We start from the raw sequence: 22,038 nt of genomic DNA, 5'->3' as shown, positions 1-22,038 counted from the left end.
AGATGAGCTGCTGTGCAAGACTTCCAGTGGTGGTGACAGAACAAAAGATGCAATACAGTAAAACTAACGGATGATGCCGTGGAGCAAATGTTTTGAATAATTCTTTTTTATGTAATTGACAGACGAAGAATTGGAAGCCCTCTTTCTTTTCTTTTGTCTCTTTCCCCCCTTTAAAAATTTTGTCGCGTCAAAAAAGCTTCAATAAAAAATTTATGCAGTACAGTAAAACTGGCAGAACACAATACACAGAGAGAAATGCTGCAAATCTGCTCAGCTTCCGTGATTTCTGCAGGCTGCAGAGTTCTACAGGCTGCAAAAATTTTATCCAGATCATACAGGCGCGTAATTGTACTTTTACATACTGAGCGCATACTTGTTTACGCTTTGCAAACTTTGGGGCCCAGCTAACCCAAGTTCCGGGTCACACTTACCATTAAAGTGTCTTTAGGAAAGAGATTGCGGCTGGGCGCCCTGGGTGCTCCGCCAGCGGTGGTTGGATCCTGTGGTGCCGGCCCACGACGGAACCAACTGCTGATGGCCCAAATGATAAAGATCCTTTGGGGAGGGGGGGAGAGAGAGAAAAGTAGAGAATCAATACAAGATGCAGTTATAAGCTGGCCGTTCCTTCTAGAGGCAGCTACTGCACAGAGAAATTGCTAACAGCCTCAACATTAAAAAGAAGCTTCCCGAAGATTTGTCAAATATCATAACTCTGCTTGTTCACAGGGGCCATAAGGTAAAGGTAAAGGGACCCCTGACCATTAGGTCCAGTCGTGACCGACTCTGGGGTTGCGGTGCTCATCTCGCTTTATTGGCCGAGGGAGCCGGTGTACAGCTTCCGGGTCATGTGGCCAGCATGACTAAGCCGCTTCTGGCGAACTAGAGCAGCGCACGGAAACGCCGTTTACCTTCCCGCTGGAGTGGTACCTATTTATCTACTTGCACTTAAGGGTGCTTTCGAACTGCTAGGTTGGCAGGAGCAGGGACCGAGCAACGGGAGCTCACCCTGTCACGGGGATTCGAACCGCTGACCTTCTGATCGGCAAGTCCTAGACTCTGTGGTTTAACCCACAGCGCTACCTGCGTCTCTTCACAGGGGCCATACTCTGAACTAAACAAGGGGCTGAAGGGCCAGACACATTGGCTCCACCCCCTGGCTCCTTCCCCCAAAGGCCTCTCTAACCCCTTGCTCCCAAAATCAAGAGCAGCAGGTAAACCAGAGCAGGTAAGAGATTTACCTGAGAGAAACTGGAGAGTTTTGCAGGGGAGAAGGGATAGCAAGAGTCTGTATTGCATGTATTGTCTCCCTTTTTCCCCCAAGTCCCTGGTGGGCATGGCAATAATGTGGGACTCTGGGTCAGAGGTTCTGCTGGGGGCACAATGGGAAGCCCTGGGGGCCTTAAACTAGAGAAACGGTGAGAACCGTACCATCCATACTAACCTTGCAAACAGTTGCCGGGAGGCTGCCGGCAACACCAACCTCCTTGGCCACTCCTTTGGCACCCACTTGCTGCTGTCCACGAGACTTTATCCCAGCCCTTTAAAGCCAGAACAAGCAGCAGTGGGGCAGCCTAACTATATTGCTCTCCCTTGCTGGATGACAGGAGTGAGCCGGCAGTAAATCTCACAGAGCAAGTTGGAGTTGATTCTTCATTAGCAAAACAGGATCCGCATACGAGTGTTGGGCCTAATGAGCGCAGCAACCTATCACCGGCAGGTCTTGCCCCCATGAAGCAGTTGACTGAAGGTCCCCGCCTCCCCAGAGCTGTCTAAGTTCCCTCCTATCTTGGGTCTCCTCCAAACAATCTGAGACTACACCTGCATGAAGCTATGCTCCGCCCTCTTCATGCCTCTTCTGGTTCTGGGAGACCAGCGGGGAGGGGAGCTTATTGCAGCAGGATGGGGAGAAACCTGTGGCTCTTCACCAGCCTGCTTCCTCTCCACCTCTTGGCCTGCCTCCTCTCCTGCTTCTGGACTTCCCTCTGCCACAGACTCCCCCCCCCCCCCGATCACTAAGCCCTGTTACCTCTTCAGCTTCTGACACCTCCTCTTCCAGTCTTCTTCCTCTGACCACTCATTGCCATCCCACCACCAATCCCCGGGCTCTGAGCCTTCTTCCCTCGGGGCTTCCCTGGCTGGTTCCTCCCACCATGCCGCTGTGTTCAACCAGTCCATGACACCAGAGGAAAAAAATAAACACACACCTCTAATGGATCGGCATTATTTTCCTGCCCCCTGAAGCCCTCCGCCATGGTACCACTGCACTGTCCTTTCTCTTGGCTTGAACACAGGAAGAAAACATCAAGCCACAGCACTGGTCCTTCTAGCAACAATGACTTGCAGCAGCTCTCCAGGACTCAAGGAGAGTGGCTGCAGGAGAAGACCCCCCACCCCCCACCAAATGTACCTCTGATACAGTAGTCAGCCATTTATACCAGTTTCCCCCTGGTTCCTACAAAAAAAAGAGCTGGAGAAAGAGAGAATATGCACCTGGATCTCTGTTCACTGTGTTTAAGGGAAAGGGACCCCTGACCATTAGGTCCAGTCGTGACCGACTCTGGGGTTGCAGCACTCATCTCGCTTTATTGGCCGAGGGAGCCAGCGTACAGCTTCCGGGTCATGTGGCCAGCATGACTAAGCCGCTTCTGGCAAAACAGAGCAGCGCATGGAAACACCGTTTACCTTCCCGCCGGAGCAGTACTTATTTATCTTTCGAACAGTGCTTTCGAACTGCTAGGTTGGCAGGAGCAGGGACTGAGCAACGGGAGCTCACCCCATGGCGGGGATTTGAACCGCCAACCTTCTGATTCACAAGTCCTAGGCTCTGTGGTTTAACCCACAGCGCCACCCGCGTCCCATACAGTTCTTGACACAGTGCAAACTGTGTTTACACTGTGTCAAATTGGTGAAAAGGAGAAGCTCAGGCTTCCCTCCCTCCTGCCCTTGCCCGTTCTTATTTAAACCCCATCCCCCCAGTGTCCCTTTCTATTAGACTCCTTGCTTCAATGCTACCATCTGAGCTAACTCTGCTTCTGCAATATCCTTTGGGGAGGCAGCGGAGAGATACCATCAGCAGAACAGAATGTGGCATGCTAGGGCAGCACCGCCCCTCTTGATGTGCACCTTCTTCACTGTTATTATTTTAGATGCAAAGATACTAGTCCGGGGCTTTGTGTGAATAATACACATGTGCGCACAAAGAGCATGCACTGCCACTGCCCCAACTCAAAGGAAACAAAAGCTCCACATTGAGCACTTGCTGTCGCTTTAAAGTTGCCTCCAAATCAACTTTGTAATACAGTGGTACCTCGGGTTACAAACACCTCGGGTTACAAACTCCGCTAAGCCGGAAGTAGTACAAACTTTGCCCCAGGATGAGAATGGAAATCACGTGCCAGGGGCACTGCAGCAGCGGGCGGCCCCATTAGCGAAAGCATGCCTCAGGTTAAGAATGGTTTCAGGTTAAGAACGGACCTCCGGAACGAATTAGGTTCGTAACCCAAGATACCACTGTATCTATTTCAGCACTTGCTGTGTTGAGGATTGGCAAGCAGTTTAATAATACATCATCATCATCATCATCATCCTTAAAAGCAATAATTACTTTTGTATCCTGCCTTCCCCCTCCAAGGAACTTGGAGTGCAACAATGTTTTGTTTCCTTGCATTTAATCCTCAGATGGCCACCCCGTGAAGGTGAGGCTGGAAGGTAGAAAATGGCCCAAGGTCACTCAAGAGAGCTTCCCAGCTGAGTGGGAATTTAAATACATGTTGGCCCCCTTTGAAACCTCACTTTTCTTTGGCCGAGGATTTACTCACTTTTTTCTTTCTTTCTTATGCCTATACCGCCCGCCCATCAGAAGAACTTTTGGGTTTACTGCAGATCATTTATATAAGGGATGGGAAACCTTTTTGGCCCAGTGGACTAGATCTTCCTCTCCCCACCCAGCAGGCCAACTATCACAGGTGGGTGGGATCGCCCACCTTCTAACTGTTTGGCCTCATGATGTCATACGATTGACAGGTGGGCAGTTCCACCCACCTGGCAACATTGGCTGGCAAGGTGACCAAGCAGGAGTGAACTCCCCATGCATTAGATGATGCTCAGGGAGTTCAATCCGGTTTTGTGCAGCTGAGTCTCTTCCTTCCACCCACCACATGTCACATATGACATCAGGTGTGGGGCAGGTGGGTGTGATTTGGGGAGCCTGGGGGGTCAAATCTGCCATGTGGGCTGCATGTCCACCAGCCCTGATTTAGATGAACTTGCGGTAAAGTAAAGGTAAAGGTACCCCTGCTCGTACGGGCCAGTCTTGACAGACTCTGGGGTTGTGTGCCCATCTCACTTAAGAGGCCAGGGGCCAGCGCTGTCCGCAGACACTTCCGGGTCACGTGGCCGGCGTGACAAAGCTGCATCTGGCGAGCCAGCGCAGCACACGGAAACGCCGTTTACCTTCCCGCCAGTAAGCGGTCCCTATTTATCTACTTGCACCTGGTGGTGCTTTCGAACTGCTAGGTTTGCAGGCGCTGGGATAGAACAACGGGAGCGCACCCCACCGCGGGGATTCGAACCGCCAACCTTTCGATTGGCAAGCCCTAGGCGCTGAGGCTTTTACCCACAGCGCCACCCGCGTCCCTTGTGGTACGTGCATGCAATTGTAGCAATCCCTCCCCTCCATCCCGTGATGATGCACAAAACATGGCCATGTGGTGTCATTCTGAAAAAGGCACTCTGCGCTTCTGTATATTGAGAATAACGCTACCTGTATGGTGGAGTACACTAGAGACTGGCAGAAGCTCTACTGAATTTATGGTCAGTCAATTAAAACCACACACACAACACAGTTAACGAGGCAAGTCCATCAGCTTGCACAAGAGGCTTATTCTACTTCTCAGGTACGCTTGCTTCGGAATGTATGGACCTCAGAGACCCAGACCCCTGCCCTGGCGCCCTGCCTTGCATATATAAGCACGTCTGGTTCTGCAGACAAGCTACGCACGTCTCTTCCGGCATTCGCAGGCTAGTGTGTTTAAAATTATAGCTGAAGATAACCAGCCAACTGGGAAGACAGAACCACAGCACCGCTGGCTTCCGCTGCCACATGAATCATCTGTGTAACTCACAAACCTTGGAGGGCCAGATAGTGTTGCCAGCTTCCCAAATCTGATGGAGGGGTGGGGTGAATGCAGATTCCTTGCTCTTCTCCAGACAAATGACCGATATCTCTTAATTGAAAATTCACGCACCCAAGAGGCAATGTCACCTTCCTTCAAGATCTTCCCCACCGCCCCTGTCAAATATCCTTCAGGAGCTTTCACAGTGCATAAACACACACAAATCTAGCCGGCCAATCAATCAGTTTTAAGCCAGGAGGTTAATTAGCTAAGCTGTTTCTGCTTCAGATTTGCCCTTGGGGGAGAAGAACCGGGTGATTCGGCAGGGAAGCTTTACAAAAATCTGATCCTTTTTTACTTCCTTTTTGGCCACAGGTGACTCACCAAGACATGTGTGGCAGGAGGGGCAGCAATGCCTGTGGAAAGCCTGTTTTCCTGGGTTGTCAACAGTTCTGAATTACCAAACTCAAAGAATGGAATCATTTGTTCTATTCTGCGACTTCCTCTAAGGCTCCCCACTTAAAATGGGCCACAACCATCTGGGAAATGCTGAGCCCAATGTGGATTATTTCGTTCAACTTCAAAGCAATGTTCTGGATCAATTTCAGCAGCCGGGGTGGGGTGGGGGCCTTGCCAAGTAAAGATGATTTTTTTTTGCATACCCACAATTTTGGAAGTGCATTACTGCAGCATCTGCCCATTTCTGGAAGAGGGAGAACACGCCAGCGCCGAGCCCGTTCCAATCTGATTTGCATTAATAAATGGAAATGTTTTAACCGTTCTAATCATACGGAAGTTCATCGCTCAGCTGGCACTGAACAGATGCCAAAACGTTTTGCTGACACAGCTCAAAGAGCCAATATAGCATCCCAAGCAATAATGGCTTTGGAAATGGCACAAACTCTCTCTGCTTTCTCTTTCCCACCTGGTCACCTTGCTCTTCAGGAGACATTTGAATGCGTTAGAAAAGGTTGGCTCCTGCTAATGCTATTCGTAGGCCGATTTTGTTGGGCAAGTGGCTAGATGGCTAGATGGTGAGTGCTACGAAAGGGGCAGTATCTGAAACAGCATTACTCAATTTAGTCAACTCCACCCTACCTGACTAACTTATCTCAGAGCCCTCTGGAACCATCACTCGTCCCGTGAACAGTGTTAGAAACTCAGATACCTAAGCTACTCGCCAAATGGCACCTCAAACCTAGGTTATGGCCGCCACAATGATGTCTAGGTGCCATTTTCTGCGCCCCCTTGGATTACAAAGCTGAAAATGAATTGTGTATATTGTCAGCACGATGGAGATGTCAGTCGCCATCCTGGTGCCCAGAGATCTCTGCATGTTTACAATTGGACCCACGATAGGCGCAAAATGTGCCTGGTGCCCCGGGGATTTCTAGCACTATCCTTGGGCGGCTTACTGCATATCTAAAAACATAAAACATCCAGCATTATAAACCTCCCGATACAGGGCTGCCTTCAGATGTCTTCTAAAAGTTGTGTAATTCTTTATCTTCTTGGCATCTGATGCCATAGGGAGGGCACATTTGCCTGGCTGAAGCTGCTGCTCTCTATTTGCTTTGATTCCCATACCAGCTGTAACTTTTTCCCATGCTTCAAGCTTTGTACACTCCTGGAGTACCATAAAGGAGAGGCCAGATGGGGAACCAACCACCACCATGACCAGCAAGAGCAATGCCTGAAAAAGATCAGTGGGCCTCATCCCCACAAGCCACAAAAACACCAAGAGGCCACCACACACGTATTAAGGAGTGCCATTGATCCACACGCTAAAGCAGAATAGTGGAGCAAACACAACCACGCTTCTGTGCTCTTCAGCTTGAGAAGCAAGAAGAGGACGAAGCCTTTGATAAAACCCAGAAAGAGACCTTTGGAAGGCTAGGAAGACCTCTCCCTGCAAGTCGAAGGCTGCAGGCTTACTTAAAGCAGTAAGGCCCACTGATATTGACGGGGAGCCCCTCTGAGTAAATAAGCTCAGGATTACAATGCATGCCACAACTTCTCCTATGCTAGGGATGGGGAGGTTGTGGTCCTCCAGAGGGTGTTAGTCTCCAACTCCCATCAGCCCCGCCAAAGGTCAGAAATGGTTATTTATTTATTTCATAAAAATTATACACCGCTTGACTGTTCACAACCATACTTTAAAATGCTAAAACAGACTAAAATCACCTCAGCTTTTCAGGATGGCGGCTAGTTTTCTTTTGGGAAGAGAAGGCATGGAGTGATCAGACTATGCAGCACAAATTGAAATTTTTGGGAATCTCCGGAGGGAGGGAGAAGCCCCAAGTTGTTTAACTGAACGTTAAATCTGGAATGTTGCTGAATTATTATTTTACAAAATTCTATGAATAAAATTAAACAAACAAATGTACCTCAACTTTCTTAAGTGTTTGGGTAGGAAAGTCTAAACAAGAACATTTTTAGCAGGCGCCGAAATGAGTACAGGGAAGGCACCGGCTTGATGACTGGAGCTGTGGTCCAGCAACTTTTGGACCAGGGTGGTTCAACATGCAGCCCAAGGGCCACTTGTGGCCCTCAAAGCCTTTTTGGGGAGGCCCTCAGCAACATTGGACGCTGCACTGGGTTTTGGGAAGGAGACATAAGGGCCCTGCCAGGATCCTAGTGTCTTCCCCCCTCCTTCCCAAAGCCTAGTCTGTGCTTTCCCAACTTTGGGAAGGACCCTGCCACCGCCAGGCACTTCCTTCCTGAAGCCCAGCGCCTCACTTTGCATCAGGGTCTGGCTGCACTGACTCACACAAAACACAGACGTCAAAGCACAGACATTTCTCTCCGCAGTCTCATCCATAAACCAAACTATCGAGATCCCAAGTGACAAAAGAGCTGGCTCTAATGACTGGTGTTAAAAGCCTTATGGGGACCTCTGCCCTGGAAAGATGCCGCCAAAACTTAGAGAAGAGGTGCTTAACTTAAAAGTTAATTAGGGTAGCAATCAGCTTAATACTTTACTGAACACACTTTGGCACAGGCCTATAGGCTGGCCCCACGCACGCCCTTCCTTCTAGAAAGGGGAAGGACTCTTAACTCTGCTGCTTCGTATGCAGAAGGTTCAAGGTTCAAGCCCTCGCATTTCTAAAGAGAGCAGTAAAAGACGCTGGCTGAAATCCCAGACAGCCCCTGACAGGCTTCCCTTGCCTTCCTCGCCTTGGCACCCTCCAGATATTTTATTATTTGTATCTAGCCTTTTCTCCAAGGAGCTCAGGGTGGGCACATATGGTTCTCCCTCCCCTCATTCAATTCCCCACAACAATCCTGTGAGGTAGGCTAGGCTGAGAGGCAGTGACTGGTCCAAGGTCACCCAGTGAGCTTCATGGCTGAGTGGGGATTCGAACCTTGGACTCCTGAGTCCTAGGTTCAACACTCTTAACTGCTGCACCACTTCTGGCTCTCCAGTTTGTAGATGTACAAACCCTGATGTGGGTTTGGGCTACAGCCAGCACTGGAGTTCTAGCCCCAAACATTTGGAGGGTGCTAGTAGTAGTAGTAGAAGAAGAAGAAGAAGAGGAGGAGGAGGAGTTTGGATTTGATATCCTGCTTTATCACTACCCTAAGGAGTCTCAAAGCGGCTAACAATCTCCTTTCCCTTCCACCCCCACAACAAACACTCTGTGAGGTGAGTGGGGCTGAGAGACTTCAGAGAAGTGTGACTAGCCCGAGGTCACCCAGCAGCTGCATGTGGAGGAGCAGGGAACCGAACCCAGTTCACTAAATTATGAGTCTACCGCTCTTAACCACTACACCACACTGGCTGTCTCACATTGCTAAGCTGAAGAAGGCTGTTGTAGACAAATTCTTTCTTAAAAATAAGATTTTATTAAAGCTTTTTTCACAGAAATATAAAGTAAAGAAAGAGAAAATACAATCCTACTCTCTCAAAGGTAGTTCTTAACCCTTGTCTCACACAGAAATTAGAAGATCCTCCCCACTCTCACATGGGAGCTTTTATTTTTTTCTCCCAGTCGGGGGACACACAAATACTGAGCTGGGTGGACCAATGGTCTGATTCTGCATACAGGCCACTACCTACATACTAATCACTTGGAGGAAGACCACCGCCATGTTCACAAGGACATAAAGCCATGGCTCTTAGGTCTCATGAAACAGCACGTAAAGCCTGTTTCTTCAACGCGCTACTTCAAACTGCAGGTGGAGGGAAGCTGCTTACTGTCCTCCATATAGAGTAACTTTCTGCATGCAGAAGAGCAGTGAAGAAGATGACAGAGGTCTGGTCTAGCCCAGCTGACGTCCCAGCATGTTAGTTTTATTGCTGTTAGATTGATCTGTAGGGAATGTTTCTTGCATGGTGGAGAATTCAATCATGCAAGCCTCCAGCTGCAGTTTTTAACCAGGGGCTGGCAAATTCTAACTAACCAAAAAGGACACCTCTCCCCACCAAACACACACCTTCCAAAGGACAAGATGCCCCTTTTATTAAGGGGGAAAGTGTAGTTCGGTGGTGGAGCATCTGCTTTGCACGCAGAAGGTTCTGGGTTCAAGCCCCAACATCTTCAGGTATGGCTGGGAGAGAACCCCGTCTGAATAGCTTGGGAATCTGCCTGCCAGTCCAGACAATACTGAGCTAAATGGACCACGGGTCTGACTCGCTATAAGGCAGCTCCCTAGGTTCCTATGTCTGGAATGTAGAACAGGATCAGAGAAAAATCTGTTCCTTCTTTTCAGCTCCAGGCCGAGAGCAGAAAATAAGCCCTGAGCCTATAAACCCAGAGTGAAGGTGATGGACCTCTGCATGCCACGCTTCGGCTTGCACCTGAAAAGCCAGGAGGGGGAATGGAGGCGCATCAGATTGCTCTGCCTGCCTGCACTCCTTAGGCACACTGGTTGCTCTGTCTCTGCACGCAATGGTGGGTGCTCTCTGAGCTCAGAAGCCCTGCTGGCACAGAGCAAAACCCACACGGCTCCACTTCCCTTTTCTAGCTCCAAGGTGATGCAGGGAGGTGGAAGCATACTGGTTTACTGTGCACCAATGGATGCTCCTTGGGCATTCAGAGGATCTGAGCTGAAGGTGAGAGGCAGAGGCACTTCAGCTCACCTTGGAGAAAAAGGCTTTAGGTTGGTCATTTAGTGCTATGCAGTTAAGACGGTGTGCCTAGGAGGCCAAGATAGGAGTCAGTAAAAGTCCCTAGTTCAAATGCCACCTCTTTCATAAACTTAACTGGACGGCCACAGTCAAGCCACTACAGTGGTACCTCGGGTTACATATGCTTCAGGTTACAGACTCCGCTAATCCAGAAATAGTGCTTCAGGTTAAGAACTTTGCTTCAGGATAAGAACAGAAATTGTGCTCCGGCGGTGCGGTGGCAGCGGGAGGCCCCATTAGCTAAAGTGGTGCTTCAGGTTAAGAACAGTTTCAGGTTAAGAACGGACCTCCAGAACAAATTAAGTACTTAACCCGAGGTACCACTGTATCCCCTCACCAACTCGCAGTGTGGGTGTCTGGGGTGTCGCAAGGATGGCTGAGATCATGTTTGCAAAGAAAGAGCATGTCTGCTGGCACAGGGCTGGTGCTCAGAAGCCATTTCTGATCATTTGAGTTCATCATGAGCTCGTATTGTCTGATGAAAGTGTTTGCTTTTGTTTTGTATGCTCTTGTGTTTTCGATAGGATTATGACCGGTTGAAATGTTTGCTATTTTTTAATGCTTTTGTTGTTACTGTGAGCCACTTTGAGCGCAGCACTGCTGCTGGGAAATCGGGATACAAATGTTTAAAAAATTTAAATATCAAAAAGTGCTTGGAATACACTGAAGCGGTATAGAAACACCAGTTATTGTGGGTTTCGCCCTGCAGATGCACGAAAACAGTGGGTATTGGCTGCTTTCATAGAAGTACAGGAACTTGACCCAGGACATGTAAATCCGAGCGCAAGTGATTTAAGGACAAACACCAAATACACATAAGCACCCTACCATCTAGTGTGTGATATATACACACACACAGGATGATAACGCGGCAGTTCTAGAGCAGTCGAGATCTCACCTGAACAAGACTCCTTTGATGACCTGCCAAGCATTTGGAGCTTGCTGTTGGGGCTGGTTCTGCTGCTGGGTCTCGGCAACCGCTTCACCTCCCCCTGCAGTTCCATTGCTGGTCACTTGCTATAAAGGTGGGGAGAAAAACGGGGAGATGGAAATCAGCAAAAGTCGCTTGTCATAAGAAGCCAAGAGGGTCAAACTTTGTGACTTTTTTTTTTTTATAAAAAAGAGACACTTTTGCGGCAGCATGAAACCGCCCCCTCCTCTTGGGACAGGAGTGAGTTCAGCTTCCCAGAAAACAAGATTTTTAATTAGATGCAAAGTGCTGTACAACAATGAGCTGGGGTGGCACGGTGGATGAGAGCTTGAAATCTGGTTTTAACAACCCCCATTTCAAATCTCAACTCAGCCGTAAGTTCGTAAGGCGCCATCCTTCAGCCTTGGTCTGCCAGCTGAAATATAGGGATAACAGCAACAGGGTAAGGAGAGCCCAGGTGCATCAAGGCCGTCGAGCCCATCAACGTTTCCAGCAGCAGCCAGGCAGATGCTTCCAGGAAGCCACAAGCAGGCCATGAATTACAGTATTATTTTTATTTTCTTTATATACTGCTTAACTATAGTTATCACTACGAGGTTGGCAAGGATACAGTACAAAAAGTAGAAAGTTAAACTATAAAATCAAGCTTTGGTTGAAATGTCTGCTTGAATTTTCAAAAGTCTTCAGTCCTTGCCTGTTATAAGTTAATTCTGCCCTATGTTTTTTTCACCTGTCCTGAATTGACTACCATCTATTTCATCTACCATTTAGTTCTAGTATTACGGGATGGGAAGGAAAATTTATCTGTCCTCCCCCTTCCCCATTCATAAACATCTCTCATTGCCCCATTGTTTTTCTGAACAAGGAAGCCACAAATAATTTGGTCTTTTCTGAAACAACAAAGGCCTGTCAACCCCGTGATCATTTTGGCTTTCCTTACCCGCACTTCTTCCATTTCTCCAATATTGAGATATTTGAGGTGTGTGTGTGTGTGTGTGTGTGTGTGTGTGTGAGAGAGAGAGAGAGAGAGAGAGAGAGAGAGTGTGAGAGAGAGAGAGAGATTCCAAAGGTGGGCTCAGCATCTTTTTATAGAAGGGCATTAAGCAGTGGCTATTTTGTTCCCCATCCATTCTTGAGTTTGCTATTTTACCACAACCTCACCCTGTTGACATTTTCATTAAGTTATCAACAATGACCCCCCTCTCCCAAGATATATTAATAGATAGTCACAGACATTTTAGATACCCCTTGTTTTTATGTGGTTAAGATTTTCTACCTGTGGGTGCCTCACTTTACATTCACTTAAGAGAAAATCTCATCTGTCGTTTCATTCCTATTTACCTAGTTGCAGAGACGCTTTTGGGACTCTCTGCAGGCTGCTTGGGTTTTTCCTATTCTGCTTATTCATCAATTGTCATTTATTTCATTGTATTTAGAAAGTTGGGGTTCAACTAAATGCAGGCAAGCGCCACATAAAAAGCAACCAATAATCTGCAGACTTGACTACAGGATCATTTATAAATGTTAAATAGTACCAGTCTTAATACAGATCCCATTGTTTATTAACCTCCGCTATAAAAACTATGCAGTTACTCTCCTATGGTCCAGAACCTAATCTTTAATCAGCTGCTGATGCAAAAAAGAATTTGCCCTCTTACTTCATCGCTGCTAAATTTATGTAGGACCTTTTAATTAAAGGCTTGTGTCAATCTATATACTAGCCCCAACCAGTTTTCACTAGCTTATCTTACAGAGTTGTACTAAGAATTACTGAAACAACATATGCAAAGTTCCTTGAGTACTTAGGGGAAAACACATAATCACTATTTCTTATTAGGATCTGATCTGAGGGAAAGGCATACATGATTTATGTTATTCAAATTTGCCCAGAAGAAAAGCACCTCATCACTATTAATCCAATTTTTCAGATGAGAAACTCAATTCATGTTCCCAGTCTCTCCCTACAGGCATGCAGGGTCAGTAAAGTAAGCCCATGACATTAAGTGAATATTTAAGCCAGCAAATTCTTTTCGGTACTACATTTGAATTTAAAAACAAATCAAATTATCATCTCAGTTCTTCACTCTTAAAGTACCCCAATCCATGTTGGGCAAAAGATTCCTGTATTGTTATTGAGTATTTAAAGAACAATTATAGCAAGATGAAAAAAACGAGCAGGGTTTGAAATATGAGCAACAGTGTGAATAAGATAAATAGGTTAAATTTAATGTATTGAATAGTATAGGTGAAATATGTAGCATTTAAGGGTAAATATGGAGACCATGGAAGGGGAGGACAGAAAGTCAACTGATAAAGTAACATGGTTTATGTTAAAATTTGCATATCTTTTTTTCTTTGTGAAAAATTAATAAATAAGATCTGCTTTTAAAAAAACAATTCCTGTATTGCAGGGGGTTGGACTAGATCAGTGTTTCCCAACCGGTGTTCCGCGGCACACTAGTGTGCCGTGAGACGTTGCCTAGTGTGCCGTGGGAGGGAGGCGGGCGAGTCGGGCGGCGAGAGGCGGGGCGGCGGCGGCGAGCACACGCGGGGCGGCGAGCGAGCTCCCTCCCACATCCCATCGCCGCGAATGCAGGCTTTCGCTGAAGCCTGGAGAGCGAGAGGGGTCGGTGCGCACCGACCCCTCTTGCTCTCCAGGCTTAAGGAAGCTATCCCCCCAGCCGCGCAAGCTCCCAGAGCGATGCCAAAGCTGCGAGCACCTTCGCCATCGCTCTCCGACCCGTTCGGGGGGCTGGGGACGGGAGAAGCTCCGGCTTCCCCCGCCCCCAGCCCGCGCAAGGTCCCAGAGCGATGGCGAAGGTGCGCGCACCTTCGCCATCGCTCTCCGACCTGCTCTGGGGGCTGGGGACGGGAGAAGCTCCGGCTTCCCCCGCCCCCAGCCCGCGCAAGGTCCCAGAGCAATGCGGAAGGTGCGCGCACCTTCGCCATCGCTCTCCGACCTGCTCTGGGGGCTGGGGACGGGAGAAGCTCCGGCTTCCCCCGCCCCCAGCCCGCGCAAGGTCCCAGAGCGATGCGGAATGTGCGCGCACCTTCGCCATCGCTCTCCGACCTGCTCTGGGGGCTGGGGACGGGAGAAGCTCCGGCTTCCCCCGCCCCCAGCCCGCGCAAGGTCCCAGAGCGATGCGGAAGGTGCGCGCACCTTCGCCATCGCTCTCCGACCCGCTCTGGGGGCTGGGGACGGGAGAAGCTCCGGCTTCCCCCGCCCCCAGCCCGCGCAAGGTCCCAGAGCGATGGTGAAGGTGCGCGCACCTTCGCCATCGCTCTCCGACCCGCTCTGGGGGCTGGGGACGGGAGAAGCTCCGGCTTCCCCCGCCCCCAGCCCGCGCAAGGTCCCAGAGCGATGCCGAAGGTGCGCACACCTTCGCCATCGCTCTCTGACCTGCTCTGGCGGCTGGGGGCGGGGGAAGCTCGGGCTTCCACCACCCCCAGCTCCTGCAAGCTCCGGGAGCAATGGCAAAGGTGCGCTCACCTTCGCCATCGCTCTCGGACCCTTTCTGGGGGCTGGGGGTGGGGGAAGCTCTGGCTTCCCCCACCTCCAGCCCCGCAAGCTCTGGGAGTGATGGCGAAGGTGCGCTCACCTTTGCCATCGCTCTCGGACCCTTTCTGGGGGCTGGGGAAGCTCGGGCTTCCCCCACCCCCAGTCCCGCAAGCTCCGGGAGCCACTCTGGCTCCCATTCTGGGGGCTGGGGTCGGGGGAAGCTCGGGCTTCTCCCGCCCCAGCCCCGCGTCGGGGGGGGGGGGGAATAATTTTTTCCCCTTTATTTCCCCCCCAAAATCTAGGTGCGTCCTATGGGCCGGTGCGTCCTATAGGGCGAAAAATACGGTAGTCAATATAGGCACAGAGTTAATTTTTAAAACATTTTCTAATGGTGGTGTGCCTCGAGATTTTTTTCATGAAACAAGTGTGCCTTTGCCCAAAAAAGGTTGGGAAACACTGGACTAGATGACCCTTGGGTTCCCTTCCAACTCTACAATTCTATGATTCAATCTCCTTTCAGGAAAATAATGGTTGAGGGCCAAAATATGAGCCTCTTCATCCACATTCAGCATTGTTGAGAGAATTAAGGCTTTGATTCTGGATTCAAGTTTATTTTTAGATCATTTATTTAAAATGGCAGATTATACGTGACAGATTTCATCACAAGGATATTATGTAAAATTATAGATGGTAAAAGAGGGTGGGGATAAAGGGGAAGTAGCAAGAATGATCCAAGTGGTAAATGTACCTGGGGAATCCCAAGGTGAGGCGTGGGGAGGACACTAAAAGGTAACACTGCTTTTAACACATGGATGGCAGCCAAACAAGAGGATTGTGGGCCCTGTGTGGGCTGTTTCCCAGCAAACGGTGGAAAAACAAGGTGTGGAATGGGAATTCCCGTGCCCCCCCATCCTCTCACCCCAAGCACCTGTAGCCAACAACACTCTGAGCACTGTTACCTAAGCTTCTGATAGCTAGAGCTTACTTCCCTAAATTATAATTGGAGACACACCTGAAGTGGTTTGCTTTGAGAAAATGAAAGTGTTAAGCATTTCCCATACTTGGAAGAGTTCACCTGGGTTTGAGACAGTCACTGTTCTACAAGTGCTTCTTCTCAATGTAAGCTCAGAGCAGTAACTCACACAGAGATGCAACGGACAGACTCCCTTCATCTCTGCATCAGGAGCAACTGAATGATCCAATCACATCCAATGCTGAGATGGGCCACAAATGTCCTTCCCCAGGAAGGAGGAGTGGATGTAAGTAAGGTACCCAGCAGGCACTATGGGCTGAGTGCTTTGAGCACTCACACAGGTACCCAGCAGGCACTATGGGCTGAGTGCTTTGAGCTGATGGCAAATTATAACGATTCCATTTATTTATTACATCTCACAGCACACAAATGTGCCACAGCAATCTGTGCAGGAATTACTGGCTTTGAGTGAGATGGGACTCCAAACAGGGGAAAAATAAGCTGTTTCATCTAGAATAGGTAGTATATGAGAGCGCACTGCTGTCTAGAATGAGACAACTTTTGCGCAGACTGTGTGTAATATTCACAGAATCAACAGACAATTGGGGAGAGGAGAGATCATGATGTCAAGTTTCCCCATGAAAGCCAGGTGCTTGTTGGTGGGAAAAGAGTCTCCTTACAGATAAAAGAGGACAATACCTTCAAAAGCAGATTAGATGCAGTTAAGGGGAAGCATCTAACAGATGAAAAAGTTAACTGCATGCTGCATACAGAAAGCTTTAAGAATCAGATGGGGAAATTTAACTTAGGAGGAGGACAGAGGAGGGGGGGAAAAATCAGTTCCTTAGTAGGGAACCCAAAGACAAATTCCTCAAAAAAGAGAAACAATTCCTGAAGTAGGAAGCTCTGAAATTAGTGATGTTGAAAGGAATGGCAGGTGAACTCTTAGCCTAGATGGAGAAAACAGAGTGGCACCTGTAAATTTCAGGGAGAAAAAGCTTTTGACAGCACAGTCAAGGAGATTGGGGAAGAGGAACCATGGTCTGAAACTGGAAGAAACATGAAAGTCAGTTGGAGACAAGAGAGGAAACCAGCCAAGAAAAAGCAGAGCACAGTGAAAAATGTAGACTGTCATAAAGGATGGGGGGCAAGGGCCAAGAGAGCTATCTGGGTCAGAACTTGTTGGTTATTTATGGGGGATAAAGGCAGGAGCAATTTGCTAATGAGACCAATTAGGAGCAGAAAGATAACTACCCAGAGGGGGACATTGAGATGAAAGTGATTCATTGGCATACACCTGAGAAATCAGATCTATCTAACAAGGGACAGAGTCAGGCGAGAATTTCTAAGTCAAGGGAACAAGATGGATGCCAGATCAAAAGGGTGGAGGTGTACCCAAGAGAAGTGGGGTGTTGAGGCTGAAGCAACACTGTGTGACACATCCAAGGAAGGAAGGAGTGGCTAGTGTGGGACACTGAACAGAGAGACAAATGGGTGACTCCTCATTTAATCATAAAGTTCACTGCATGGTTTCCATGAGGCAATTTGGGCAACCCGTTTTACTACAAATTGTGCCTGACAAGCGGCAAAAGCTTCCTTCCTGAAGCAAATATATACAAACGATGAAACTACAGGTGAACCAGGTCCCCAAGAATTAAGGATTTATACACCTTTCAGGTATAGAAGTGTGGCAAGATGCAGGGTAGAAACTGCCACTTGCGCAACTATACAGCATGATGAAACCCAGGCTCATATTCTGGGGATTTGTATGCAGGTCCAGTTTCACCCTGTAGCTTCTAGGAAATAGTCCTGTCTGCGACTCTACAGCCTGTCAGTATAAAGAATACTGAGCCGATGGACTAAGCGTCTGAGTTGGAATGTCGTCTTGCTATGCTTTTACGCTTTCTATATTTAAGCTGCCATCCACACTAGGCTATGACACTCCTTCAGGAATTCAGGGCCAGTCGCTACTGCTTAACCTAACCTACCTCACAGAGCTGTTGCGAAGGTAAAACTCCATATTTGCAAGAACCACACATGCCACTTTGTCTCCTTAAAGGAGACGCAGGTTATAAATGAACCTGACTTGATTTGGGTTACCAAACGCACCGGGAGTGATTTTTACCACTTCAGAGCAGCCTTCCTCCACCTTGGGTGCCTGACGTTGTCGGACTACAAATCCCATCTTTCCTAGGCGACGTGGCCGTCAGGGCTGATGGGGAGCTGTAGTTCAAGAACATCTGGCGACCCTCAAGGTTGAGAGGGGCCCTTTCAGAAGCTGACTTGCGCCTGGTCGGACCACTGGCCCATGCAGCTCAGTACCGCCTACACGGGCTGGCAGCACCTCTCCGAGGTCTCGGGGCAGGTGCATTTCTCAGACCTACCTGGAGGTGCCAGAGACTGAACTTGGGGACTCTCTGCAGGCAGAGGGCGTGCTATAACCACAGGGTTGCGATCCTTGCTCACTCGTGCCATAAGCCTTCTCTGAGCCCGGCTGAGAATAAAACGGGGGCTGGGCGTGTGTGGACCCCTCCTCCTACCCCACCCCCCAAAAAACAACCCCACCCCTGGCGTCTTGGGAGGAAAAATGCAGGCGATAATAATAAATAAAAAACAGCAGATATATATATATATGAGTGCGATAAAAAAGAAAAGGAGCTGACCTGGAGAAGGGGCATGGTGGGCAATCGCCCCTGGAGGCCAATTAATTTTTTTTTTCCTGGGGTAGGGAGAAGGGCGTCACGTGACTGGCGAGAGGGGCGGGGCTGGGGCATGAGGGGACCTAACCCCCCCTCTCCTCGCCCGCGGGAGGGGCAAAAGGAGGGCGGCGGGAGGGGCAACTGCCCCCCCGCAGGGAAAGGAGAGCCGCTGAGCGGCAGCTCCCGCGAGGGGGGCGACGGAGAAAGGGGCTCTGCGGCCGCTACCTGTTCAGGGCCGGACGCGGGACCCGCCGCCGCCACCACCTCCGTCTCCGGCGCCGCCATCTTGCTGCGCCGTTGCCTGGTGCAGCTCTCGCGAGAGTTCCCCCTAAGTCCCGCTTTGCTCCCGCCCGCCCTCTCCCTCTCTCTCTGGCCCACGTGACCTCCTCCCCTCTAAACTCCGTCTGGGCGGAGCGCCTTCTGGTTACCGTATATTCGCGAGCCGCTCCGCAGCAGGGGAGTGCCGAGTGCCTGCGAGGGAGGCAGATCCTGGTTTGTTGACCCCGGAGGAATTAATCCGAATTAACTGCTGCTGCTGCCGCCTCCCGCTTTTTGCATCTTTACCACATGTTGCAGACTTACATGTGAGGGGAAGCTAAATGCTAATAACGTGCCATAGTTTGCGAAATAATAAATTCGCATTTAAGGTGTTGCATAACTCTTCGCTTTTCCCCCATAGATAAGATTTTCCGAATGATTGAATGACTATATGTTGTGTTTTTCAGTGTTGCTTTTTTTTTTTTTTTGGTCGGGCTTGTATCCCTGAAGGCCATTGTAAAACAGCGTATAAATGCTCTTCATTATTTACAATAATAATAAGGATTCAAGAGAAGGAAACCCACCGCAGATTACGCACGCCAGATGAAATAATCTGAAATTGGCTGTACCAAATGGTGGCATGCTCCCTAATTCAAGAAAATAATCATTCCCTTTTAAAAAAATAAATTAGTCCAAAATAGCCACCATATCTTCAGAACTCACAACCACAATGGGGCAGCGTTCAAATCTCTTTCCAAATATGGACTGAAACAGTAGAAAGTGGGAAAAATTCATTTCTTTCACTTTTTACAGCTTTACAGTATGCTTTGCATTTCAAAGGATTATTGTGTTTTGTTTGTTTGCATTTGAGAACAATAGATAGGACAATATTCTTTAGTAAGTTATGGTATCAATGGGCAGAATCTACTATTAGGGCCCTATCCAGACATCCTATTCATTGTGCATTCATGTTGGTTCATGCTCATGAGGCTATTAATATTAGTTTACTGTATTTCATAAATCTTACACACTGCTTGATTGTAATAAAAACAACCACCTCCAAGTGTTTTACAAAAAGATAAAACAATAAAATCAGGGGGGAAATACAACCATACTTTAAAACATGCAAAAGTTAAAATACTGAAGCAGATGAAAAGCACCTCAATTTTCTAAGCGTCTCTTTGCTTCTCTGTAATGTTTTTAGCCTGTTGTCTTTGTCCATGGAGTTTTCGTGGCAAGGATACTGGAGTGGCTTGCCGGTTCCTCCTCCAGGTGGATCACGTTTGGTCAAAACTCTCCACTATGACCTGTTCATCTTGTGTGCCCTGCTCGGCGTAGTTCATAGCTTCTCTGAGTTCTTCAAGCCCCTTCGCCACGGCGGTGACAGCAGCCACGAAATTAAGTGACAGCAGCCACGAAATTAAGAGACGCCTGCTTCTTGGGAGGAAAGCAATGACAAACCTAGACAGCATCTTAAAAAGTAGAGACATCACCTTGCCGACAAAGGTCTGTATAGTTAAAGCCATGGTTTTCCCAGTAGTGATGTATGGAAGTGAGAGCTGGACCATAAAGAAGGCTGATCGCCAAAGAATGGATGCTTTAGAATTATGGTGCTGGAGGAGACTCTTGAGAGTCCCATGGACTGCAAGAAGATCAGACACATCCATTCTTAAGGAAATCAGCCCTGAGTGCTCACTGGAAGGACAGATCGTGAAGCTGAGGCTCCAGTACTTTGGCCACCTCATGAGAAGGCTCCCTGGAGAAGACCCTGATGTTGGGAAAGATGGAGGGCACAAGGAGAAGGGGACGACAGAGGATGAGATGGTTGGATAGTGTTCTCGAAGCTACAAACATGAGCCTGACCAAACTGCGGGAGGCGGTGGAAGACAGGAGTGCCTGGCGTGCTCTGGTCCATGGGGTCACGAAGAGTCGGACACGACTAAACGACTAAACAACAACAATGTTTTTAGCAGGCACTGAAGAGGACAGTGGAGGTGCCTGGTTTATATCGATAGGCAGGGAGTTCCAATACTGTTCTCACCTGCGAACGTTTTGTGCAGACGTTCTGCTTTGTTTCCAGCTGCAATTCCTGCTGCAATTCACTTTATATACCATGAATGTTCTGTTGTTGTTGGTGGTGGTGTTTGTCCCACTTTTGTTGCCAGCGAAGCCAAACCCAGTGAACCGGCAGTGCTAACTAATTCTGGTTTTGTCCCCATCTTCCTCCCTGCTGAGTTCTACCAGGGCAACCCTGAGAGAGACATCTGCACACACATCATACATTTAAAACAAGAACCCTGGGAATTGTAGTTTGGTTACAGGTACTGGGAACTGAGGACGTGGGTGGCGCTGTGGGTTAAACCACAGAGCCTAGGACTTGCCGATCAGAAGGTCGGCGGTTCGAATCCCCGCGACAGGGTGAGCTCCTGTTGCTCGGTCCCTGCTCCTGCCAACCTAGCAGTTCAAAAGCACATCAAAGTGCAAGTAGATAAATAGGTACCGCTCCAGCAGGAAGGTACACGGCGTTTCCGTGCACTGCTCTGGTTCGCCAGAAGCGGCTTAGTCATGCTGGCCACATGGCCCTGAAGCTGTACACCGGCTCCCTCGGCCAGTAAAGCGAGATGAGTGCCGCAACCCCAGAGTCGGTCACGACTGGACCTAATGGTCAGGGGTCCCTTTGTTGTTGTTTAGTCATGTCCGACTCTTCATGACCCCATGGATCAGAGCACGCCAGGCACTCCTGTCTTCCACTGCCTCCCGCAGTTTGGTCAAACTCATGCTGGTAGCTTCGAGAACACTATCCAACCATCTTGTCCTCTGTCGTCCCCTTCTCCTTGTGCCCTCCATCTTTCCCAACATCCGGGTCTTTTCCAGGGAGTCTTCTCTTCCACTCCAGTATCCCTGCCAAGAAAACTCCATGGACAAATACAACAGGCATATAAAAAAACAGGGTGTCCCTTTACCTTTACTGGGAATTGAAGCTCTGTGAAGGGTAAGCTACAGTTCCCAGGATTGTTGGTGCAGATGTGCTTTAAATCGATGGTGTTTGTGGATAAGGATGATGATGATGATTTTAGAGTGTTGTTTGTGCTGTACGTTTGTACTGTTTTATTGTTGTTAGCCGCCCTGAGCCCGGCTTCGGCTGGGGAGGGCGGGATATAAATAAAAATTATTATTATTATTATTATTATTATTATTATTATTATTATTCTCCCTTCATAGGAAGGCAGGCAGGGGAGGGCTGGGGGGGGGGCAGGTGCCCCATTCACTCTGATGAACCAGCCTCCGTGGACAGATGTTAAAGTCAAATGTGGACCATCAAGCTGAGAGCTCCGGTCACAGTGCTCTCTTTCTGGCAGTTTGTGTTTCTCGAAACCACATGGCTGATCGGCTTGGCCAATAACTTTTTTCTTTCTTTCTTTTTTTTTTTGGA

The 22,038-nt window shown here is 48.7% G+C and overlaps 1 protein-coding gene across 2 annotated transcripts in view; it reads right to left on the bottom strand.

Annotated features, from left to right (window-relative positions):
- CLPTM1 (CLPTM1 regulator of GABA type A receptor forward trafficking) overlaps positions 1–18,697 on the bottom strand; it is a 34,180-nt gene extending 15,483 nt beyond the window's left edge. The window contains exons 1-3 of one of the 2 annotated variants that reach the window (XM_028742193.2): positions 18,573–18,697; positions 11,144–11,262; positions 432–555 (exon numbers count right to left, since the gene is read on the bottom strand). In XM_028742193.2, the coding sequence (XP_028598026.2) occupies positions 432–555; positions 11,144–11,262; positions 18,573–18,632 (303 nt within the window). In that variant the 5' untranslated portion in view covers positions 18,633–18,697. Of the gene's footprint in view, positions 1–431; positions 556–11,143; positions 11,263–18,311; positions 18,455–18,572 lie in introns of those variants that run through there. The other variant, XM_028742194.2, reaches the window with a different exon arrangement.
- Between the last annotated feature and the right edge of the window lie 3,341 nt (positions 18,698–22,038).

This window comes from Podarcis muralis, chromosome 7 (genome assembly GCF_964188315.1).
Source record: "Podarcis muralis chromosome 7, rPodMur119.hap1.1, whole genome shotgun sequence".
Classification (NCBI taxonomy): Eukaryota; Metazoa; Chordata; class Lepidosauria; order Squamata; family Lacertidae; genus Podarcis; species Podarcis muralis.
This window is presented reverse-complemented; position numbering and strand designations above follow the sequence as displayed.